The sequence below is a fragment of the Trachypithecus francoisi genome, unplaced genomic scaffold (genome assembly GCF_009764315.1).
Source record: "Trachypithecus francoisi isolate TF-2019V2 unplaced genomic scaffold, Tfra_2.0 Lachesis_group3, whole genome shotgun sequence".
Classification (NCBI taxonomy): Eukaryota; Metazoa; Chordata; class Mammalia; order Primates; family Cercopithecidae; genus Trachypithecus; species Trachypithecus francoisi.
The window spans coordinates 150,586,886-150,613,213 of record NW_022681468.1 but is presented as its reverse complement, the minus strand read 5'-3'; the positions used below and the strand labels follow the sequence as shown (position 1 = coordinate 150,613,213).

Here is a 26,328-nt window from a genome sequence, read left to right as displayed (position 1 = left end):
CAAAGCAAGACCCTGTCTCTACAAAAAATTTCTTTCAAATTACCCCTTGAGCCCAGGGAATTTGAGGTTGCAGTGAGCTATGATGGTGCCACTGCACTCCAGCCTTGGTGACAGAGTGAGGCTCTCTGAAGGAACCTTTGAATGTCCTTTTAAGGCCATATAACATCTTCTTATAGCTCTCCGAGGAGATTAAGAATGGGTTTTTTTTTTTTAAGTTTTCTTCTTTTTGTATATCCTGTTTTTCCTCCAAATTTCTTTTTTCTTGTGTGTTTGTTTTGGCATCTGCCTGTATGTTAGATACTGTCCTCAGAGGACTGGTCGTCCTTGGCTGTCTGCTCATGTTTAAAAGTCTCAGAAAAGCGAAGATATTAACATGGAGGATGCAAGACATAAGATAATGCCTCTGAGTGCTCTCCACAGAGCGACCTCAGTCTTGGCATTCCTTCAAGAGTATCTTAACATTTATTTTAAACTGAACGCCTCTGCAACAAAACAGGGGAAATCATAAGGCAGAAGAAGTAAATTGGGAAAATAACGTTGAGCAAAACAGCTGCCAAGCATCAAGGATTTTCATCTAGTCCCCAGTATGGTTTAATGATATGTGCCAAGTGGGTATTCAAAAAATAGGCCTGATAATAATAGATGATAGTGATCATCAGTACTTTAGAGGGTGCTGTGGAAGAATTGGGCTTTAATGCTTTCTGTACTGTTTTTAGCTCTGTCTCTAACTTGCTTCATCTCTTAGGGCTAATGACGTGGCCATCTGTGTCTCTAGTTTCCCCATCTGCAAAAAAGAGATTGTATCATTTCCTACAGAAAGCCTGTGGACTGTGTTTAATATCCTCCAGTGAAACATCATATCTAAATATAAAGCAGGCAATAAGAAGCCAAATGTTACCAAGGGAATAAACTCTAAGACAGAGTATTACAAATTAAAATCAATTAAGAACTTCTAAGTAATATTCTACTGACCTTTGGTTGATGCAAAGATACTTGTATTGCATACACTTTAGATTTTTTAAAAGTAGATGAGAACATAAATTATAAATAAATAAACAAATCCTAGGATGCTTTGACTTATTAAACTCAGTATCTTAGACATATTAATCCAAAATATTTTGTGGGTTCTAAATTAATTTCTAAAGCAAACCAGCATTACTTAAATTAAATCTATATAACAAAGTAGCAATAATTCTTAAAAACACTATAAAAATACACAAAAGAAGAAAGAAGAAATCTTTCTTTTTGGCTATAGAAGATATGGGAAGAAAAGTAGAATTCAGAGTAGCCCATGATTGCCTAGTTCGTATAGCCAAGCCAAAGGTACTATCTGAGTACATCTGACATAATTCGAGCACATCAGCAAAAGCCATTGGTTTCTGTGACCCTGACAGCCTAAATTGCCTTATTTTCTAAATTTCCTCTAATGATGTATATAGTTTCTTCTTTTTTCTTTTGTTTAGTCTGATGGTGCCTTGCAAAATTCAGAAGCCTTTTAAAGTTAATTTGTATTCTTATCAAAATAATACATGTAGACTCTTTTAAAATATAACTAAAAGACTTAACAAAACAAACAATTACAGTCCCAGAGACAAGGACCTGCAATAATTTTAGCCGCCTCTTCTGGCAGTCATCACACATCCCAATATTTCTGAAAAACTCACATTCTACTCTGTTTCGCATCACACATTTTGAGCATAATTTGATTGCCTCCTGTCATGGTAGATGAGGATATCACTCTTTTGTGCAATACTTCCAATCCTTAGGAACGTAGAGTCCCGACTGGAAGGGCGTTGGGAATGGAGTGTGGGGAGAAGATCTGGAAGTGCAGGATGGTGGGGAAGCTGGACTAAGGAGAGCCAGCTGGCCCAGCAGTGTGGCACCAACAGCAGATCTAGCTGGGGCTCTAATTACTTCTCAAACAGCTGTCAACCTCTCCAACCTGAGCTTTCATTTGGAAGGTACCTAGAGAAGCCAGTACCTTAGCTAAGAACTATCACTGACAGACAAAACAAACAAACAAAAAAAAAAAAAAAAAAAAAAACCTCTAGCATGAAAAGTAGACATTAAGACAAACCCATAGAGAAGAATTATCCTTAATATCCTCAGTGAGATAGTAGGAAATGTTTCCTGCCCTTAAAAATGAAGATCCAAAGAACACAAAAAGAAAAGAAAAGAAAAGAAAAAAAGAAAGGAAAAAAAGCTCTTGGGAAGTTCTTAAGTCTGCTGCCCAATCAGTTATCACCATCCATCTTCTTTCCAGCTTCTAAAATTTGTTGCGGTTATAGACTCACCTGGACCATAGAGCGCTCTGTCTTCTCTCCTATTCCTTTCATCCTTCTGGATTTACGACATTTCCTTTTAATCCCTTACATGGGGTTTTAGTGGCATTTCAGGAGGAAATAGAATTAGATATGTATAAACAATCAGCCATTTCTTATCAGGAACCACACATGGTTCCTCTGTGGGGTTTTCTTCATTAAGTTAATATAAAACTTCAGATACAACATAAAAAGGCAGGAAAACAATGAATTTATCTGAGAAGATTATTTTATTTTATTGAGATTGTACCCCAAACAGGAGCAATATCTGATGTGTTCTTCCTTGTAAATAATAAATTAGCTCACATATCAAGTATGATGAGGGTGCTTTCTGCAGAAAATTGCAAAACTTTGACTCAAACTTGCGTGTACAACATGAAATTTATTGTCTCACATTAACTGGAAGTTCAAAGGTAGAGACATGTGACTTAGCAGCTCAATGACATCATCAAGTACATGTTGCCCTGTCCGTACTGTGCTGTCCTCTTTGTCACCTTCATTCCAAGGCTGGCTCCCCTCACTGTCATCATGATTTACTGTAGAGTCTGAACCTAGAAGTGGTAAACAATCCATGGAAGCTTCCTTTCTTGTTCCTTAACTGTTGCCCAGGGAGATCCTGACACTCTAGAGGCACTTTGAGATATGAAAGAGTCTGGTCCAGTTGTAAAGTTCAGGGTGATGCCTAATGTAATGCTCTTCCTCTCCCCCAACTCAGGCTTGATCTGTAGCCCAAGGAACTCACCATGAGTGGATGAGAATCCTCTCCTCCTACAGCTTGATGTTTCCTCTTGCGGGTCTCCCTTCTGCCTCCCCGGAGGTAGGAGGAAGGATGGCAAAAGGAGGAAACACCTTCTTGAATGGTGCAGCCATTGTTCTCTCATTGGTACTTGGGGGGGAATCGCCAGAGGTGTGGCATGTGGCCCTCACTGTACACATCTCTGGTGCCAGACACAGCACTGGACTGACCACTTTCAACCCCACTCAGCATCCAGCCGCAGCCTCCTCCAAGTCTGGCCAGCTTTCAAGTCGAGTTTCTGTGGTGTCTCCTTGACATTGAGAAAAATCACCCATTCTCACCATGCCACATGGTGGGTGTGCAGGATGCCCTCTCTGTTTACTCTGTCATCTCTCTCCAGTTCCTTTCTCACACCTCCAAATTCAGAGGGCAGATCAGCAAGTCCATCCTGAAGCAGATATCCAACTGAGGAAAAGCAGCCAGGCTTGCATTTTTCCCTCGAGCAGATGTCTCATGACCTAGACAACTCTTTAAATTTCTTCTGTTTTCTCCATAAATAACCTGGGTTTGCATGGAGGACAGAGGTAAGGGTTAGGGAGACGGTCCCACCCTCCTCAAATCACCTCAAACTTTTGTCTAACCCGGAGTGTCTCAACCTTAGCACTACTGGTATTTTGGACCAGATAATTCTTTGTTGTGAGGGTCGTCCTCTGCGTTAGAGGGCATTTGACAGCATTCCTGACCTTTACCCAGTAGATGCCTGCAGCATGCCCCAATTCTTGACAGTTATGACCCAAACTTCACTGGCTTAACCCCAGGAGTCCCCTCTGTTCTCCTAAAACCTAGTTTTGGAGACCCAAAAACTAGGAAGAGATTCAAAGGATATCTGCTTTTCCTTGAGGCAGTGAAAGCCTCGTCCCCTACCCTGAGGCAATGCACGTGAATGAGAGGGGCCAGGCAAAGGGAGAAGAGAAGTTAGATGCACAGGGAATATGGTTAATACAGCAAGAGCATCAGGCCGTGTGTTCTATTTTCTCACCTGTTGCCTTAGAATGTATACCACGTGTTTATTCTAGTGACTCCTTTGTGTGTATATTACATTTTGTATATGGACTGCAATGAATACACATATAAAAAGAAATTTGAGGGAGGCAGAAAGACTCCATCTCTAAGTTCTGATCAAAATAGCTGATAAAAGAATTATTCTTCAAGCCCAACACACATGCCTGGAACCGTGTTTCTCAGTATTGAACTTCCCCTCCAACTTTGGAACTTACACTCCTAGTGAATTAAAAGGAGGCTTGGGTGTTTGAAGAAGGAGATGGATCAAAGGCCTTGCATTTGATGCCTTTTAACTCTGCAGGAGTCATTCCAAGGAAATCAATAAGAGCCAGCAATAACTCCACTGAAAGCAAATCTTTCATCACTCGTACACGACAGAGACCGCGCCCCTGCTCCAGGTGCTGTATCTCTTATGTATTCATTCACCATTCACTCATTTTAATCTGGCAATAAGCAGCCCCTGAATCCCCAGGACATGAAGTGCTATAGAGGTTTGCATAAACAATGCTGGAGATCAGAGTTTCATTTCCATACAGGTTTCCAGACCTTTATTCTACTGATCAACTAACTGATACCTTTCGCACAAATGGGGGGAGACGGGTTGAAACTGAGGCTAAGAAAAAGGGAGCTGTTTTATCTTCTGAAACCTCACGTATGGAGAATCTAAGCTCATTTCCATTTATTTTATACATCTTGCACAAAAACGCTTTTGATGCTGCCCTGGGCATTGATACTTATTTCAATTCCTCTTTTATTCACAGATTCCCAGGTTATTTACCATGACTCATTTCTCTTTTGGTTACAGAGCTCTCATGTGGCACATTAGTTGGGATATAAATCTGCGAAATACTTACAACTATTTGGGGAAAGTGCATCGCTATGCTATGGTATTACTGACATCGTATGTTGAGACATTGGTAGACTACACCATGAAAGCATTAACCCTTTCCCTCCACCAAAATTCCTCCCGTAATAAACTTTTTCCCTCGTGCATCTCTGATCCGACCTGTAGCAGCAGCTGCATGTGCGCAGAACCACCTCACCTCTGGGGCAGGTCGGCCAAGAGCTCAGCAGTACCCAGCTGGGATGCAGCAGTGGCTTTTCTCCTCAGATGAATCAGACCGGTGCTTGAACTCCAGATGTTCACTTCGCCCACCAACTAACTTGCAGTTTCTTTCCTACAGCTGGGGCCACTTCGGATTTGTATATCTGTCGTTCGATACCCTGTGTACTCTGCTCTGCTCTTACTTCAAAACGGTCATTGAGTGCATTCATATTCAGATATGGCCTACAGGTTAGTGGCCAAGGTGAACCTTTTTTGAACATCCTATTTTTTTTCAACTGGGAATTGTCTAGTTAAGAAATACTCTGGCTTACACAGTTACTTTTTCTTTAGGGAATCTAATAGTCCTTTGGCATTATGTATTACCCGAAAGTATCATCATTATGAATATGAATTACTGTTAGAATAACTGGGGAAAAGACCTGTAGTTTTCCAAGAATATTCCACATAAGCTGCCTAGCCACTTTATTTTTTTATGTAATGTGTAAGTGCTAACACTGATACAGCTGTACTCTGTGCCAGGCATTGTGTTAAACAGATTATCTCATATAATCCTAACAGGCGCTCCATGCCTCACTCGGACTCCCTGAAAACAGAGCTTGAGACGAGGGCTTTGTGCAGGTAGGATGTTTGGGAGGTGATCCTCGAGGGTGTGAATGAGGGCTGCAGAAAGTGAGTCGGAGAAGGAGAAAGCAGAGTCAGCAGAAGGCTGCATTATTGAAGCACCGTGGTGGGCCACAGGGACTTAACTCTGTCAGTGACCTCTTGAGAACTGGACAGAGGCCTCCCACAATTGTCCAGCAGGACAGGAAGCAGGGGCATTTATCCAGTGGTTCCCATGCCCCACAGGCCAAGGATTATTCCCAGCCACAGGGAGCTCTGCTTGCAGGGAAGTGAGTAGATGCCGCCAGCAACAGCCCACTGTGGACACAGCTAAAGTCATAGGTGAAAAATGTGAGTAGGGGCAACAGAAGCTTCTGACACAATTATCATCCTCCCATTTTACAGAGAGGGAACTGAGGTACATGGAGGCGACTTCATCCTCCCAAGCTCACAAGGCTAGTCAGTGTGGGTCCAGGATTTAAACATAGGCCATCTGACCTCAAAGCTCATGGCCCTAACTGTTGTGCTCCTGACCCCGCTCCCGCACAGGAGGGGTGATGATGGCTGCACTCCAGGCTTCCCTTGTGTAGCTCCGCCTAGAGATTTGGGTGTCCATCGCCAAAATCTGGAACCCATCTTGGTGATATTTTTTCAAATGTTGCATTTCCTCCTTAGGGAATTTATTTTCTTTTAGTTGTAACAACACAAGAAAATGCTACTGAAATGCCACATCTGCATTCATGAGAAAAAAAAAAAATGAGTATCTTTCATCTGAGACCACGTAGGAAGAGACAGGTTCCAACAGTATATCACTCGAGGGAGATAAAAAGGGGAGAAAATATAGCTCATACAACTTTTCTTGCTTTCAGAAACTGCTTTTCATTTTTTTATTAAAATGTTATTCTTCAAAGAGTATAGAAATACACCTGGCAATGACCTGTTAGAAGTCAGCCATCTGCTTCAAACATACATAAGAAACATACCCAACCAGATTCTGCCTCATCAAAATTTATTAAGTTGTACATATACAGTATATTATCAGAACAACACCAAAGTGGCTACACTTGACAGATTCTCCTAAAGTGGACACAATTTTCCTAGAGATTATTATTCCCCTTGATAAAAGTTGTAATGATTGTGAAAGCTTTGAAAGATAGGCTTGAAGGGCCACAGCGTTGACTATCAGGGCAAGGAGCTATAGATGCCATGCACACAGGGCCCGGGAGGCAGTGGAGCCATGGGAGGGTGTGGCAGCCCTGTTTCTGCTGTGAGCAAACAGTGCTATGAGGAGACCAACACAAAGAGGAAGGTGCTTCCTCTCCAGGGGCAGGGTCTTTGGGTTGACGTTCAGGAAACACAAGACACCACACCCAAGAGAAGTAAGGAAAACAAAACTTCCGACAGGGTCTAGGCTCCCTCCAAGAGACAGGGCCAGTGTGGTCAAAAGAGGGGACGAATTGAGATGTGGAAGTTTGCTGGTGAGGACACCCACTTCCCTTCAAGCTTGCTCAAGGCACCAGACTAGCTCCCCTAAGTACCAAGAGCAAGAACAAAACACCCTAGAGAAAAGGGCAGAGCTGGCACTTGGTTTGTCCTCACCAACAGGGAAGTGTTATCGGTGGTTCTAATTCAACCCGGTGAAATCCACCCCAGGGGGGTCCCAAATTGCTTGTGAGGCTGATGAGTTGAGGACACGGCCCTCCCTCTTCTACCCACTCTGGCTCCTACAAAGACAGGGAAGGAGGAAGTGAAGAGCTCATCTGGGCCAGATGCTGCCTTGGCACTCTACAATGATTATTTCTCCCTGTTCTGTTCCTCCTCTGTGTCCAAAATTAAGAGAGAACCACAGTTGTACAAACAGACTGAAAAGGAGACTGGCCACACCTGAGTTCTGGAGTCTTCCTCGGAAGGAAACCATCTTTGTCAGATTCTTGCCAACCTTTTGGGCAGAATCACCTTTCCAAATCAGGTCTTTTCAGTTTGATGTTTCCAAAGAACCCAGCTTACACTAACTCTCCATTTAAAAAATACCTTTTAATTCCAAAAGATTGCATAAGATGATTTTTTCAATACACTTGACTCATACTGGTTGTTACATAGCACCTTTCATGTGAGATCATAGGGAAGAGAAAAAAACTACAGCACTAGAGGCATCTCTCAGGTATCTCCCCCTGTTAGCTTCTCTCTCATTTGTTGAGAAAACACAATTTAAGGTGAAACACATAGTGAAGACTTTTCAGTGTTTTCCAACCGCCACTGACCCTGACTGGAGGGGGCAGGTGGATCTCTCTGAGGCGTTGGTGGTGCCAAAGGAAAATCAGAATTATCAAGGACGAAGTATCTCCCTTACTCCTGGGCACATCTATTGTCATGTCTACCACAGGTGTGGAATCGTCGTCCCTCACCTACATCCCAATGAAAGGGAAGAAGGGTATCAGGAGAAACAGTGAGTCATATGACTGGGGCTTCCAGAGAAATGGTGTAAGATGCCAAATCCCTATCTTCTCAATAGAAAATGTTTGACATGTTTAAGTTAATCAAATAGGCATTTTTCCTGGGGCCACCCTACTCCATCAGGATCTTGGAATTCCCTTAGAGTGCCCTGGCTCCCTGTGAGCTCGGAAAGTCTTCTCTCCGTGTGTTCTCTGCGGAGCCCAGGGAAGTCTTCTCTCCGTGTGTTCTCTGCGGAGCCCAGGGAAGCGAGGCAGCCCGGAAAGTGTACATGGAATACCCGCTCCAAGACCCATTCGAAACTGCCCAGCTCTTGTCCGCACAGAGAACCATGTGGACTTCACTAAGGACATAGACCACTGAGATGGATATGTATACTCCCTCAATAAAGAGGACACTGGATTTTATGTAGATTTCCCTATCATTCAAAAGCATCTGGCCCATATTGCAGGAATCAACTCACACTGAGTTGCAAGGAGATCATACAATCATACGGCCACAGTATTCCCACACTCTGGTGGGATAGGGAAGCTCCCCATTGCTTCCAAGAATTTACCATCCTTGCTAGGAATCCACCTTTGGAAAAATGCTCACTTTATTGTTCCTGCTCATCTTTCGCTCCACCCTGCCTACCTTGGGCACCTTTGTCTGGATCAGCTCTTCTGGGGTGTTACCCAAGGGGGGAAGCAGCCGCTTTTTGCTGTTTCGGGTCTCTGAGAGCCACTGAGGAGGCAACTCAAAAGGCCCAAAGCCAAACTGCAGGGAATACTTATTAGGGAATGTTTCAGGTTCCACAGCGGCTGCTGGTGCCACCTGGGATACCGAGTCCACTGTGCCCAGGGGTGGGGCAGAGGGCACAAACTGTGGCCGCGGCTCTCCCTCCAGGCAGGTGCTAAATATCTCCTTGGCCTGGAAGTCAGCTGAGCCAATGTACTTGGCCTCACTCTCTTCCTCATCCTCTGTGGGCTTAAAGATCTGCTGCTGCCCAATGTGGAACATCTCCAGGAGCTGGCTGCCCGAGCGTATGCTGGGTTCCAGGCTGGCCTCAGCCACACCACTCCCTGTACTGACCACATTACGGCGACTGTACCGGTGGTGTAGCTGTACCAGGGTCCCTATCAAGCACTTGCGGACAGATTTGTTCACAGTAAGAAAGAGAACAGGGTTTGCCAGCAGGGAGACTTTGGGCAGCCAAATGGCAGTGAGCAGCAAGAAGACGGAAGTGTCGGGGACATTGAGCACAGTCTGGTAGACGACCAGGGTGGCATAGGGCACGCTACACAAGATGAAGACCATCACCATGGAGAGCAGGGTGGCGTGCAGCTCGGCCTCCCGCTGGGAGGCATAGGGAATAGAGATGGTGTTCTGTGGGGTCCGGAGCGCCGCTATGATGACCTTCTTCTTCTGGCTGGCACTCAGGGCCCGTCGGATCAGTATCAAGAAGAGGAACACCACCGCCACAGGCACAATGACCGTGGTGATGTTATACACCAGAACGTACACAAGGTGGCCCAAGGAGTTGCTCCAGACTTCCGTGCAGGTGGACGTGGCATAGATGTCGGCCACATTGGTCACTGCAAACACAGGGACACTGGCCACCACTGCATGGGCCCAGATGTACATCACCAGTTCACGGGACTTGGCATCAGATATTTTCCTCTCCAGTGGATAGAGGACTGAGTAGTACCTGCAAGATACACAAACAAAACTCCACAGAAGACACTTTTTAAATTAGGGGACTCTATATCACCAAAAGCAGGTGAGGGGGAAGAAAGGTCAAGTTCTTTTATTCAGCCTAAGATAAAGAAACACTGAGGGAATCCCAGAAGCCAGACCATAAGTTTTGAGGACTTTGCAAGTACAATAAGAAGCGTCACGAGACCGAAAAACAGAAACCTTTCCAAAGGAGCAGAGGAAAGCCCTGTCCTCACCAGGCTTGACAGGAAAACAAGGAAACAATTTCAATTCATAGCTAGCTTTATCATTGTTGCTACCAGGATGAAATCTCAAAGAGTGCCCTCAATATAAAAGATCTCTCCGACTGCTATAAAGATATCTACTTTTCAATTTGAGGGTAAAGGGTAATTGGTAAAAAATTTTACATGGGCTACAGAAGCTTTAGGGCAACCTTCAAAGCTACCAACAGAAATCAGTTTGTCTACACACATATCTAAAGCAGACCACACCACAGTCCAGATATCATTAGCAATTACAGCTGTTCAGGGCAGAAGAGCCCAGTATGAAGAATGGACTCTGACAAGGTCCTTTCACAAAAATCAATTCAGCTGACAAGAGTTATGCCTGCTCAACAGTCATTGCTCCCGTGATAATCACTCAGTAACCCTCAGGGCAATTAATAGGTCTAAAATGCCTGCACAATTAGATTTTTGTTAAAATCAGATGAGACATTGATTTTCCTTCCAACCATTAGCTTGATCGTTCTGTAACCACCTAAACAGAATTCCAAAAGCACGCTGTTTCAATATCACCAGAAACTTGAGGGAACCGAGTAACTCTTCGGACCCTAGAACCACATCTGTAGTAAAAGGGCTGCCACTAGCCCTCAGAGATATGGTCAGTTTCTTCACATTAGTTTGGCCATATCTGTGCAGTCAGTTAATGCTGGGGTTGACCTTACAACCTTAGTGACACCCATTCACTCATAGGGCAAGTAAGCATGCAAGCCTTCCAATAACATGTAATTCTTTTTTTTTTTTTTTTTTTGAGATAGAGTCTCACTCTGTCGCCCAGGCTGGAGTGCAGTGGTGCAATCTAGGCTTACTGCAACCTTTGCCTCCTGGGTTCAAGCCATTCTCCTACTTCAGTCTCTCAAGCAGCTGGAATTACAGACATGTACTACCATGCCTGGCTAATTTTTGTATTTTTAGTAGAGATGGAGTTTCGCCATGTTGGCCCAGTCTGGTCTCGAACTCCTGACCTCAGCTGATCCACCCGCCTCGGCCTCCCAAAGTGGTTGGATTACAGACATGAGCCACTGTGCCCAGCCTCCTGTAACAGGTACTTCTGAGCACCACCTATGCACCAGGTCCTATGCCTGGCACTGGGTTATAAGAATGAAAAGACACAGGAATGTCTCTAAACCCAATGGGGACAAAGATACACACACTAACAATTATGAACAAGGAGATGACAGCTCTACTAGCGGCAGGCACAAAGGAGGTACAGGTAGCGCCTAAAGCCACCTAGGAAAATAGCAAGAGAAGGAGACACTGCAGTGGAGTCTGGCAGGGGGACCAGCAGAAGGGGAACATTCCAGGCTGAGAGAGATGGGATGCAAACACAATAGTGACCACGGACAATCGGGGAAGGAGGGAGCATGGTAAGATGTGTTCTAGATTTCTTTCTGGGAGGAGGGAAAAAGAGAAAGAAGTACCTAAGTGATGCATGCTTTCACATTTTTTTCTCTGAATATAGGTAGTTTTCTAAGGACAACTCAGTAAATATGTGATGGCCCCACCCTACACATGAATACATGCTTAGGAGTTCACTGGCTCTGACTGCCATTTGCTCACTGACATGTAACAAACCCAGGCTTCCATTAATTTCCAATCCTGTTATGTGTTGGGAAGCAGATTGCAACACAGGCACACAGGCTCACTATAAATAATGTTCTTAGTGTGTACACCTCTAAACGGTGATGCAAGAAGTGTAGATGACCTCCCGATTAACCTGCTTTGACTTAGTGCCATGAAACAAATAGTTATGAAGGAAGTGAGAGAAAAGACTGTCTTCTCTTCTTCAGTTGTACATGCAGATGCTTGCAAGTAATTTGCACTGTGAATAACAAAATAGGAATTTACCCGCCCTCTTTTCCTACTAAAAGGACTTGTTTTACTTTTTAAAATTATGGTAAAATTACAGTAGCTTTTCTGCTGGAAAGAAAATGAGAATTTCTTACTGTTTTCGTATTTCTTTGTTTAAGACCAAGGCCCCAGAAATAACCCACAGGGATTATTGCACTGCTTCCAGGTATAACAGCAAACTGTTCAGAATAATGTATTCTCCTTCTTGTTGAGTCTTATTTAAAAAAAAAAAAAAAAAACCTTTTAGGATTCATAGCAGCATTACTCACAATATCCAAAAAGTAGAAACAACCTAAATATCTACCAACTAGTAAACGGAGAAACAAATTTGGTATACTCCTAAAATCGAATGAATATAGTATTTGGCCATGAAAATGAATGAAGTAGATACATTCTGTAACACGAACGTTGAAAACATGCTGAGTGAAAGAAGCCAGACACAAAAGAACACACATTGTACGATTCCACTTACACGTAATGTCCGATAAAGTAAACACACAGAAAAAGAAAGTAGACTCATGGCTGCTATGGTCTGGGCACAAGGAGTGACTGTAAGTAAATGGGCACAAGTTTCTTTGTGAGTTAATGGAAATATGTTAAAATTATATTGTGACGATGGCTGTACAACTCTATAAATATATTAAAATTCATTGACTTATATACTTTAAATAGGTGAATTTTATCATATGTAAATTATATCTCAGTCCAGAATATCAAACTGAAGACTTAAGACTTTACCACAGGAGGTACTACCGGGAGAATTCAGCAGGACACTGAACACAAAATGGTTTGACATAAAATGCATTAGCGTACCCACCAGAAGTACTCTTGAGAAAGGACTCTGACTTCACTCTTATATTCGAGTCCTGTGCAATGGCACTTTCCAGATATTCAAAAAGCAATGGAAGAGATGCAACGCCACCATAAAGCAGGCATCGCAAATTGGCATCTCAGGGCATACATTCATCTTGCTAAAGGGATTCAGATGACCCACATAATACTTTTTGAAAAAAAATTAATTGGCAACATTTTAAAATTATGGAATTCTAGATTTTTTTATTCCTCTTCTGAAAGAATAGAAAAGTCCTGCCCACTGAGTCTAGATTCCTACAAAGCAATTATTAGCTGCAACTGCTGAGCGGCTGATCCATGCCATGAACGGGAATGTGGACACACTCTTCACAGGCCACAACTGCAACCTGGCCTGTTGTTGCTTAACTTGTCACCTGCCTTGTTTGGCTCCATGGATGGTGAGATTCCAGTCCCTTCTAAAGAGCTGCAGCTGCTCTGGGCAAGATTTGATGGTAACATGATTGCAGAAATATATCTAAGGAAGAATGTGCCATCAGAAGGGAAGCCTGAGAAAGAGAGGCAAATATAGGTGCAACCCATCCTAACACAGGCCATAAATAATTCACTTAATTCTTTCTACTGCTCTGGAATCTGAGGCTCAGAAAGTTTAAGCAACTTTACCCAAAGCCACTCAGCTAAGAAACCTATGTAAGCAGGACTCAAAGTCAGGCTTCTATTCCAACATCCATTCTCTTAACCACAACGGCAATGACTTCTCCCAGTACGCTGTGGGCTTCATGTAACTCTGTATCCCTCCATGCAGACAGCATCAGACAGCTGAAGAAATCAGGGTCCCTGGCCTGAGAGGCTGAAATGACTCTATAGGTGAGTTATACAATCAATACCGTCACAGGTCATTAAGGTATTATGTTTTGAACAGACAAAGAGTTCTAAATTTTCACCTTAACCTAAAATGTAGTTAAATTTTAACATAGGGCATAAAATCTTTCCCTTCAGCAATGTTTCCTCTCTGTTAATCTTGAAATCAAAAGTACTCATGGGTATAAAATACTTTTCAATTCTTGCTTGCTTACTTAATTCAATTCTCTAGAATATATTATCTAAACTGTATTCATGAAGCACTAGCTAGAAAAGAAAAAGGCAGGAATTTGCTGATTATGAGATCTTTATACAATTTTGATAAAACTGATCAAAGTATGTAGAATTGCAGTAACTGAGAGGTAAGGTTCACTTCCAAATGAACATCCTTTTAAAGAGGATGGGAAGAGAAAGCAATCACCACTGCAATATGAAACCTTGGAAATAAATCCTCCAGAGGAATTCTGGTGTTACCTGGCCAAATCCAATTGACCATCTAATCATTTGTTAAATAACCACTGAATCATTCCCTTATTCTTTCAGAGCTGTTCCATACTGCATCAAAAAGCCCTCATTGCAGAGTTATCAATCAGATGAAAAATCTACTGCAAATTACAACACAAATACCACCAACTGCAACCAAGCTGAAGTGACACCGTGATCTAGCAGCTCTGCCCCAGCATCCTCATGGAACTCTCACCCCCAGGTCTTCTCTCCGTGGTTCTGATTTCCCTGGCTGTTGCTAAATCAACCTGTCCTTTGCGAGGCATCTGTTTTGGACATTTATTCTCTTTCTGTTCATCACAAGCAGACTAAAAAGCAGTATACGGAACACTGACTACTCATTTGCTTCATGATGCTAATTTTTTAATACAACTCAAAAGAAAGTTAGCTCCTGGCTACCTGATCTTACCTGTCCAAAGCAATAGCAGGGAAGCTGAGGATGGTCACAGAGCAGAAGACTTTGTGCAAAAATTTGACGACCTTGCAGAAGAGCATGGTGTAGATCCACCAGCAACAGTGAGGACTGGTGCTGAGGATGATGTCGAAGGGCACACAGACCAGGCTGGCACAAATCCCCGAGCAGGCCAGGTTTTTAATGAACCTGTTGGTGACAGATTTGAACACGGTTGTGCGGCAAGTTGACCATAACACCATGAAGTTTCCTGGCCAGATATGAAAGAAAATAAAATAATTTAAATAAAAATTTAAAAACTCTAAAAAGGAAAAAAATACAGGTTAAAAAATGTAAAAAAAAAAAAAACACATTTGAGAGTTGATTTCAAAAGATTTAATTTAAATCCTATTACAATTAAAATTTAACATATTATATGATATATTATGTCAATTAGGTGACATTATTAAATCACTTACATATCAATAAGTCTAGAAAAAATTTTAGTGGTGAGTTTCTCTATTTAATTTTGGGCAAAATAGTATTATAACAATAGCTTAGTCTCATCAGTATGTAAACAATTTGTTAGTTATTACTTAATCCCAGGCAGTCTGCTCTTATCAAGTTTTTCAATGACCTCCACATTGCCAAACTCTGCAATAGAAATACAGTGCAAGCCACACATGTCATCTTAAATTTCTGGTAGCCACATTTTGAAATAGTAAAGAGAAGCAGGTGAAATTTTAATATTTTTTATTCAACCCAACAGATCCCAAATATTTCAACATGCAATGATTACTTGAAAATTATTAATATTTTACATTCTTGTTTTTGTACTAAGTCTTCAAAATCCAGTGTGCATTTTATTTTACACTGACAGCACATCTCATTGTGCACTAGTCACCTTTCAATAGCCACAGGCAGCTCGTGACCACCATACTGGACAGCACCATTCTAGACTTCAGCAGCGGTGATGCAACCAACCATCTCTCTTTGAGCATTGTCCTCTGCCGCTTCCACAGGCCTACAACCTCCTGGCTTTCCTTCCACCCTCCCACTTCCGCCTATCCTTGGCTGCTGCAAGTCTACTTTTACCAGGTTTTGCAGAAGAGCATGGTACAGCTCCGCCCCCTCTATCCTCTCTCAGTAGCCTCTCCCTACATTAGACTACCCATTCTGGTAATTTTCCATCAAAATGCTAATGACTCCCAAATTCATGTCCTAAACTAGGCGTTTCCTCTCAGCTGCAGACTTCTTTTTCCAGATAAACTTCTGATACCCCTCTCAATCCCCACCATGTTCCTCAAGGGTTTACCTACTCTGATGCCTACTGCCTAATCTCATACCTTCCTTCCCCTGGCTTGCTGGGCTCCAGCCACTCCAGCCTTTGATCCGTTCCTGAAACACATCAGGGCTAATCCTGCCTCAGTGCCTTTGTACATGTTTTTTTATACTGCTTGGGATGTTGTTCATATGGCTGATTACTTTAAATCCCAGTCTTAGTTTAAATGCTGCCTTGTCAGAAAAGCCTTCTCTAACCATCATTTTATTTTAAACACTAACTGCTCCTGCCTCCATTATGCTCCATTATCATATCCCATTGCATCTTTCATAGTTCTCATCACAATTATTCATTCGTTGACTTGTTATCTCTCCATTTCATGAAGAAAAATTGTATCAATCTTGTTCACTGTTATAACTCCATGCCTAGCTCAGTATCTGGCACAGAGTAGGCGTTCGATAAATATTTGCTGAAGAAATGAATTTGTAAAATAAGCAGACACACAGTAATCAAAAGTCCCTGTGGTAAGAGAAACCTCTTTTGTAGTATGTATGTCATGTAAAGATATTCTAAGTCAGCAAGCAGTTCCCAAATCTCACCATACATCAGAATGACTGTACCAGATATACTGAATCACAGTGCATAAGTATGGCTCTGGGAACCTGCAACTGTAACAAGCACGTTGGTCCAGTTGGCCCCCAGACTACAGTTGCTTTTAAACCACTTTTAGACAGAGTCCACAGCCCCATGCCCAGACTCTCACAGGGACCCAGTCCTCAGGCGTGCAGGCCTGCCTGCTGAGGGGTTTTATTAGCATTTATATGCTCATGAATGAGGAAAGTTGTTTTCATGCTGTTATTTCTTTAAAACCAGAGACTGCTATAATCACATTTTATTTCCATCTATTTATATGCCTCTAGGCAGCATCCAGAGCCTAATCTCTTCTGCTGTTAAGAACCTGAGGCTAAAGAATCCTGTGTTCTTTCCATTCTCTAAACCTCTCCTCTTGTTCTCTCTCCTCATTTAAAACTGACTCATTTGGTTCTAAGAACCTGAATTGGACCAATATGTCAGGAGAGACGCACCCATACCCAATACCCAATTGGCTGCACATTTAAAAATAAATGTGTGTGTGTGTGTGTGCTTGTGTGTGCACGTGCATGCCCACACAGCCACAAAGCAAGATAACTATATGATTATTTAACCTCATTAGCACTTCAGATTCTCCTTCATTTTACAAGGCATATCAAGTAAGGACAATTCAGTATATATTTAAGTAACAAAAGTTTCAACCTCCATATACTTTTTATTTTAGAAGTCACATTGTAAGTCACCTAATCTCCCCTAGAAATGCTCTAAGCTCTGGAACCATTCCAATTCCCTATGTATTCCCATTATACTTTCTAATGTTGAATTCCATGACAATAGCCAATGCCGTAGCTATGGACACAGCAGCACAATTAGGATACACTCACAGCCCACACAACCAAAAAGGAAATAAGAGGTAGAGAGTGGTGACACTGGTACAAGTCTGCCTCCCTGGGACTGCTGTAACTCTGTCATTCCTCAAGAAAAATAACTAAAGGGTACTAGGCCTAAGACTTGAGTGATGACATAATCTGTACAACAAACCCCTATGGCCCATGTGTACCTATGTCACAGACCTGCACATCCTGCACATGCAGCCCTGAACTTAAAATAAAAGTTAAAAAATGCAAATTAAGATTTCTCTTTCTGTAATATATGTAATAGTCAAAGAGAGTGGATTTGGAAGCCAAAACATGTGAATTAACCACAACTCTGACAAACCATGCTTGATTGATAACGAAGAACCTTTTTCCAACTAAATTTTGCCTCTGCAAAATTTTAGCTTTGGTTGTCTTTTTTAACTGGTTTATTGGCTTTGCATCTTTGAGAGCAACAATTCTGGCCTGTTAAAGAGACTGGTAACTAAAACGAAAAAGATATTCCAAAAGAGCATTGGGAAATCGTGTGCATCTGAGAATCCTCCTGGGAAAACAGACACATTACCCCTTTGAAAACTACCAGCTTCCCCAGACTTAAAGCAGTAAAAGATCCATGGCCATGCTTTTACAGAAAGATAACACACCACCCAGAATATTCTAAAAACTAGAACTTGAAAAAAGCTAATGCAAACTGGAGGTGATATTAAATTACAAGGAAAAGCCTATGACAGACTGTGCCAAGAGGGAGGCCAAAGTGGATCCACAAGGGTCAGAAAGCCTACAAAGGAACTTTTACACTCAGTATACACCTTGTGATGTAAGAGGGAAGTTTAAGCAAGTAACAGTAACCCCATAATAGAAGAAACAACCAGCCGACAACTACTTTGTGTTACTGGATTTTTTAACGCCTTCTTTGCTTCAGTTTGCAGTCCAAAATGAAACCAAGAAGAGGCTCTTGGATTAAAAGAACTGTGTGAAGGGCATATTAGGAAAGGCTTTTAATTAATATGCCAGGTAACAACAGGAAGGACTTTTAACCTAACTATGCATTTATATATAAAGTAGCTTTCTTATATAGAACATACAGTTGGCTCTTGCTTTTTTTAATTATTTAGTTTTTTTAAATTATTATTTTTTATTATACTTTAAGTTCTAGGGTACATGTGCACAACCTGCAGGCTTGTTACATATGTATACATGTGCCATATTGGTGTGCTGCACCCATTAACTCGTCATTTACATTAGGTATATCTCCTAATGCTATCCCTCCCCCCTTCCCCCATCCCACAACAGGCCCTGGTGTGTGCTGTTCCCCACCCTGTGTCCAAGTGATCTCATTGTTCAGTTCCCACCTATGAGGACATGTGGTGTTTGGTTTTCTGTCTTTGCGATAGTTTGCTCAGAATGATAGTTTCCAGCTTCATCCATGTCCCTACAAAGGACATGAACTCATCCTTTTTTATGGCTGCATAGTATTCCATGGTGTATATGTGCCACATTTTCTTATTCCAGTCTATCATTGATGGACATTTGGGTTGGTTCCAGGTCTTTGCTATTGTGAATAGTGCCGCAATAAACATACATGTGCATGTGTCTTTATAGCAGCATGATTTATAATCCTTTGGGTATATACCCAGTAATGGGATGGCTGGATCAAATGGTATTTCTAGTTCTAGATCCTTCAGGAATTGCCACATTGTCTTCCACAATGGTTGAACTAGTTTACAGTCCCACCAACAGTGTAAAAGTGTTCCTATTTCTCCACATCCTCTCCAGCACCTGTTGTTTCCTGGCTTTTCAATGATTGCCATTCTAACTGGTGTGAGATGGTATCTCATTGTGGTTTTGATTTGCATTTCTCTGATGGCCAGTGATGATGAGCATTTTTTCATGTGTCTGTTGGCTTGCATAAATGTCTTCTTTTGAAAAGTGTCTATTCATATCCTTTGCCCACTTTTTGATGGGGTTGTTTGTTTTTATCTTGTAAATTTATTTGAGTTCTTTATAGATTCTGGATATTAGCCCTTTGTCAAATGAGTAGATTGCAAAAATTTTCTCCCATTCTGTAGGTTGCCTGCTCACTCTGATGGTAGTTTCTTTTGCTGTGCAGAAGTTCTTTAGTTTAATTAGATCCCATTTGTCAATTCTGGCTTTTGTTGCCATTGCTTTTGGTGCTTTAGTCATGAAGTCCTTGCCCATGCTTATGTCCTGAATGGTATTGCCTAGGATTCCTTCTAGGGTTTTTATGGTTTTAGGTCTAACATTTAAGTCTTTAATCCATCTTGAATTAATTTTTGTATAAGGTGTAAGGAAGGGATCTAGTTTCAGCTTTCTACATATGGCTAGCCAGTTTTCCCAGCACCATTTATTAAATAGGGAATCCTTTCCCCATTTCTTGTTTTTGTCAGGTTTGTCAAAGATCAGATGGTTATAGATGTGTGGTATTATTTCTGAGGGCTCTGTTCTGTTCCATTGGTCTATATCTCTGTTTTGGTACCAGCACCATGCTGTTTTGGTTACTGTAGCCTTGTAGTATAGTTTGAAGTCAGGTAACGTGATGCCTCCAGCTTTGTTCTTTTGGCTTAGGATTGTCTTGGCAATGAGGGCTCTTTTATGGTTCCATATGAACTTTAAAGTATTTTTTTCCAATTCTGTGAAGAAAGTCATTGGTAGCTTGATGGGGGTGAATTTGAATCTATAAATTACCTTGGCCAGGATGGCTATTTTCATGATATTGATTCTTCCTATCCATGAACATGGAATGTTCTTCCATTTGTTTGTGTCGTCTTTTATTTCATTGAGCAGTGGTTTGCAGTTCTCCTTGAAGAGGTCCTTCACATCCCTTGTAAGTTAGAATCCTAGGTATTTTATTCTCTTTGAAGCAATTGTGAATAGGAGTTCACTCATGATTAGGCTCTCTGTTTGTCTGTTCTTGGTGTATAGGAATGCTTGTGATTTTGCACATTGATTTTGTATCCTGAGACTTTGCTGAAGTTGCTTATCAGCTTAAGGAGATTTTGGGCTGAGATGATGGGGTTTCCTAAATATACAATCATGTCATCTGCAAACAGGGACAACTTGACTTACTCTTTTCCTAATTGAATACCTTTATTTCTTTCTCCTGCCTGATTGCCCTGGCCAGAACTTCCAACACTATGTTGCATAGGAGTGGTGAGAGAGGGCATCCCTGTCTTGTGCCAGATTTCAAAGGGAATGCTTCCAGTTTTTGCCCATTCAGTATGATATTGGCTGTGGGTTTGTCATAAATAGCTCTTATTATTTTGAGGTATGTCCCATCAATATGTAATTTATTGAGAGTTTTTAGCATGAAGCGCTGTTGAATTTTGTCGAAGGCCTTTTCTGCATCTATTGAGATAATCATGTGGTTTTTGTCTTCGGTTCTGTTTATATGCTGGATTACATTTATTGATTTGTGTATGTTGAACCAGCCTTGCATCCCAGGGATGAATCCCACTTGATCGTAGTGGATAAGCTTTTTGTATCACATCTGTTCTTTTTTCCTTTTTATCTTTCTGACTTAGGATTACAGGTTGAGTATCCCTTATCCAAAATGCATGGAATCAGAAGCATTTCAAATTTCAAACTTTTTCAGATTTTGGAATATTTGCATTATATTTTCCAGTTGAGTATCTCAAATCCAAAAATCCAAAATCCAAAATCCAAAATGTTTCAATGAGCATTTCATTTGAGCATCATGTTGGTGCTCAAAAAGTTTCAGATTTTGGGCTGGGCGTAGTGGCTCACGCCTGTAATCCCAGCACTTTGGGAGACCAAGGTAGGCAGATCACGAGGTCAAGAGATTGAGACCATCCTGTCCAACATGGTGAAACCCCGTCTCTACTAAAAATATAAAAATTAGCTAGGCGTGGTGGCATGTGCCTGTAGTCCCAGCTACTCAGGAGGCTGAGGCAGGAGAATCACTTGAACCTGGGAAGCAGAGGTTGCAGTGAGCCAAGATTGCGCCACTGCACTCCAGCCTGGTGACAGAGTGAGACTCCATTTCACAAAAAAAAAAAAAACTCAGATTTTGGAGCATTTCAGTTTTGTATTTTCAGATTTAGGATGCTCACAGTGTGACTGAATATTTTTTATGATTCCATTTTATCTCCACTGTTGGCTTATTATTTATACTTCTTTTAAATTGTTTTAGTGGTTGCCCTATATTTACAATATACATCATGAATTATCGTCTACATTCAAATACTGTTATACTGCTTTACATGTAATATAAGAATCTTATAACAGTATTGTAATGGTTAATACTGAATGGTTAATACTGATTGAAGGATGCAAAGTGCTGGTTTTGGGTGTGTCTATGAGGGTGCTGCCAACAGAGATTAACATTTGAGTCAGTGGACTGGGAAAGGCAGACCCACCCTCAATCTGGGTGGGCGCAATCTAATCAGCTGCCAGCATGGCAAGAATAAAAGCAAGCAGAAAAACATGGAACGACTAGACTGGCTAAGTCTTCTGGCCTCCATCTTTCTCCTGTGCTGGATGCTTCCTGCCCTCAAATATCAGAATTCACGTTCTTCAGCTTTTGGACTCTTGGACTTACACCAGTGATTTGCCAGGGGCTCTTGGACCTTTGGCTACAGACTGAAGGCTGCACTACTGGCTTCCCTACTTGTGAGGTTTTGGGACTTGAACTGGCTTCCTGGCTCCTCAGCTTACAGACAGCCTATTGTGGGACTTCACTCTGTGATTGTGTGAGTCATTTCTTCTAATAAACTCACCTTCATATATATATATATATATCCTATTAGTTCTGTCCCACTGGAGAACCCTGACTAATACAAGTATATTCCTAATTCCTGTCTTCTAAGCTTTATTTTTTTTTTGAGACAGGGTCTTGCTCTATTGCCCAGTCTGGAGTGCAGTGGCATGATCCCAGCTGACTGCAACCTCTGCTACCCACAGGCTCAAGTGATCCTCCTGCCTCAGCCTCCCAAGTGGCTGGGACTACAGGTGCATACCACCATACCTGGCTAATTTTTGTAGAGACGGGGTCTTACTCTGTTGCCCAGGCTTGTCTTGAACTCCTGGGCTTAAGTGATCGGCCTGCCTCAGCTCCCAAAATGCTGGAATTACAGGCATGAGCCGCCGTGCCTGGGCCTCTTCTCAGCTTCTTAAACTGATCTGACAATCTCTGTCTTTTAATTGGTATATTTAGAATACTTACATTTTTATTGTCATACATTTTATTTTTATATAAACTGTAATTCAATATACATTGCTACAATTTCTTCTGTCAGCAGTCATTTAACGTTTAGAGTAATTAAAAATAAGAAAAAGTCTTTTATAGTTACTTCCATTTCGATCATTTCTGGAGATCTTTATTTCTTTGTGTAGACAGAAGTTTCTGTCTGGTTTCATACTCCTTCCACCTGAGGAATGTCCCTGAGCATTTCTTGTAGTACAGGTCTGCTAGCAATGAATTTCCTCTCTTTTTGGTTGTCTGAAAAATGTCTTTCTTTTTTCCTCATTTTTGAAAGAGTATTTTTGCTGAGGATAATTTTCTGAGTTGAAAGGGTTTCTTCCCCCAGCAGTTGAAAGACGTCACTCCATTGTCTTCTGGATTGCAGTTCCTGATAGTAAGTTTCCTGACTCTCACCTTTGCTTCTCTGTGTATAATGTGTCTTTTTTTTTTTTTTTTTTCTCTACCTTCCTTCAAGATTTTCTCTTTCGTTTACAGCAGTTTAAATATCATGTGTCGGCTGGGCGCGGTGGCTCAAGCCTGTAATCCCAGCACTTTGGGAGGCCGAGACGGGTGGATCACGAGGTCAGGAGATCGAGACCATCCTGGCGAACACGGTGAACCCCCGTCTCTACTAAAAAATCCAAAAAACTAGCCGGGCGAGGTGGCGGGCGCCTGTAGTCCCAGCTGCTCGGGAGGCTGAGGCAGGAGAATGGCGTGAACCCGGGAGGCGGAGCTTGCAGTGAGCTGAGATCCGGCCACTGCATTCCAGCCCGGGCGACAGAACGAGACTCCGCCTCAAAAAAAAAAAAAAATAGTAAATATCATGTGTCTAGGTAGTTAAATATGATGTGTCTAGGGGTGTGTGTGTGTATGCGTGCACGCACACATTTGTTAGGATTATGGTTTGATGTCTTTTATCATCATTTTAATAGCTACATAAAGGCAACAGTGCTTTCATGTTCATGCCCTAATTCATTTTATCTATTGTATATTGATGGTTTTTTTAAACTGTTTCCAATATTTCATTATTATACAACGCTGAGATCAACATCCTTATATGTACAATCTTTGGGAATTGAACTGAATATTTACTAGGTATAAATTACTAGAAGCAGAATTTCTGGGTTAAACAGCTTGCACATTTTTAATATATATTACCAAAGGACTCTCCACAAATGGCATGTGAGAAAGCTGGTTTCTCCAAATGCTCACTAAAAGTTCTGCAGCCTCACTAAAATGTTTGCAACTGTGCATGTTTCCTCTATCCTAGGATTTATGTCTTTCTATTTCTAGAAAATTTTCATCCATTGCCTCTTTGAATTTTATCCTACCTCTTTCTCTTTATTCTCTTTTTCTGGATTTCTTATCAGACTTATGTTAGCCCTCATTCTATTGATTATATCTTAACCACTCATTCTTATTTTCCACCAATTCATCCTCTTCTGAAAACTGGGTGATATTTCTCAGGTTTACCTTCCATTTTTAATCCAGTCTCAATTCATCTGGAATAATCATATCATCCCCTCTTTTATTTAAAATCTGTGTTTGCGTCTACTTCAGGTGGCCTATTCTTTATTCCTAGTATTCAGTTAGTTTACTATGGCTCCCATTCCTTCGCTAATCTGTAATCATTTTTAAATGCTTATGTTTTCTTTCAGATTATTCTGTTGCATCTAGTTCTAGAAGGATTAATTTTGCCATCTGTTGGGTCGGCTTGCTGTCCTTTCTGGTTTTTCTCAGATGGTTCCTAACATTCAGTTATGAGCTCATAGTTTGTGGAGGTTGTTTTTCTGTGGGAGGTTATACTACCTGGCTACAGAAGTGTTCCAAGTGGCTGGCCAAGCACACATTAGTACTTTGTTGCACTTTTGTGAGCAAACAAAAGACAAGACGGTTGACAGATCATTCTGAGAAAGGTTAAGTTTGTAGTGAAATTTTTATCCTAGGGAGATGCAGGATATTTTAATAACTAAGGACACAGATCCTGAAACCCAACTCCCAGACTCAGTACCAAGCTCTATCACTTAACAGCTATGTGATTATGGGTAAATTAACTTCTCTGTGCTTCAGTGTCATCATCTATAATGTGAACGTAATAACAAAGTCTATGTGCAAGAGGCATTGTAAGGGCTAAATTAGTCAATACGGTAATATATGTACAGTGCTTAGAACTGCTTCTTGTGAATAGCATGTGCTGTTTAAATGTTATACACTACTGTTACTATTATTTACATGAAGGTTTCAGAGGGAACCAAGAAAAGGTCTGAAAGAGAGAAAAAGAGAGAGGTTTGGCCAGAGGAAAAGGAACATGGAGCCGTGTGTAGAGGAGACAGAAGGGGACAGCTCAGAAGGGAGACCGAGGGCCTTGGGAAGCAGCCAGGAATGTGACATGGTAGGACCGACTGGCCCCAGCTTCCAAATGGGACATTGAGGTCTCCCAAGGGAGAATCATCCGGTTTGCCCTGTGAAGGCCCCTTGAGTGGTGCTCCTCGGGCAGAATCACATCAGATTGCCTCATGTGGTCAGAATGGGTGCCCCGGGACCATGGAGTTCGGGCGACTGTGGCAAACTCAGTGCTCTTCTTCAGGCCTGTAGACATAACTTGTCTCTCTCCTCCTTGCTGTCATCTGGATTCAGTGGCTTCACAAAAGCCTTTCTTTCTCTCTAGCAGAGAGGGCAGGAACCACTATGAGGCCTGCTTTTCCAAGAATGTCCAACCTTGACTCAAAGCAAACACGAAACATCTCAGATTAAGGATATCCCTTCTCCAGATAGGTCCTGCTTCTAGAATCTATGAAGTCTACTATAAAACATTCAATATACCCCACAGAGAATGTAAATTAATACAGCCATTATAATAAACACCAGGGAGGTTCCTCAAAAAAGTAACAAGAGAACTATCACATGATTCAGCAATCCCACTACTGGGTATATATCCAAACGAAATGAAATCAGTATCTTAAAGAAATATCTGCACTCCCATGTCCATTGCAGCATCGTTCCCGATCACCAAGATATGGAATCAGCCTAACTGTCTGTCAAAGGATGAATGGATAAATGGACGAATGGTATACATACACAACAGAATACTGCAGCCTTAAGAAAAGTGGGAAATTCTGTCATTTACAATAACACAGATGAACCTGGAGGAGATTATATTATGTGAAATAAGCTAGGAACAGAAAGACAAAGACCACATGATCACATTTACATGTGAATTCTAAAACAGCCGGAATTATAGAAGCAGAGTGTAGAATGGGCTGCCAGCAGGACGAAGCACTGGGGATATACTGGTCAAAGGACACAAACTTTCTGTTAGGAGAAATAAGTTCAAGAGGTCTACTGTACAACATGGTTACTACAGTAAGCAATATATTATATACTTAAAATTGCTGTAAAATATAGATTTTAAGTGTTCTCAGCACAAATAAAAATGTGAGATAATGCACATGTCAATTACCTTGATTTAGCTACTCCACACTGTATACATATTTCAAAATACATGTTGTATAACACAGATATATACCATTTTTATCAATGAAAAATTTTTTTAAAAAGCAACAACAAAATAAAATGCCTCACAGAATTCTTGCAGTAGCACACAAACACGATACGCCTTAATAGAATGCCAATATGAATTAAAAACCACACAAGGTTACAAAAATCAAAAAAGATATCAATGACCTTGGCATTGTTTCATTAAGAAAAAGTAAAAATCTCAAAGTAATGATAA

General features: G+C 41.5%; 1 protein-coding gene across 1 annotated transcript in view; it reads right to left on the bottom strand.

Annotated features, from left to right (window-relative positions):
* Positions 1–6,658: 6,658 nt before the first annotated feature.
* GPR176 (G protein-coupled receptor 176) overlaps positions 6,659–26,328 on the bottom strand; it is a 129,377-nt gene continuing 109,707 nt past the window's right edge. Inside the window, exons 2-3 of the mRNA XM_033190610.1 lie at positions 14,645–14,897; positions 6,659–9,923 (exon numbers count right to left, since the gene is read on the bottom strand). Coding sequence (XP_033046501.1) covers positions 8,801–9,923; positions 14,645–14,897 — 1,376 coding nt within the window. The 3' untranslated portion in view covers positions 6,659–8,800. The remainder of the gene's footprint in view (positions 9,924–14,644; positions 14,898–26,328) is intronic.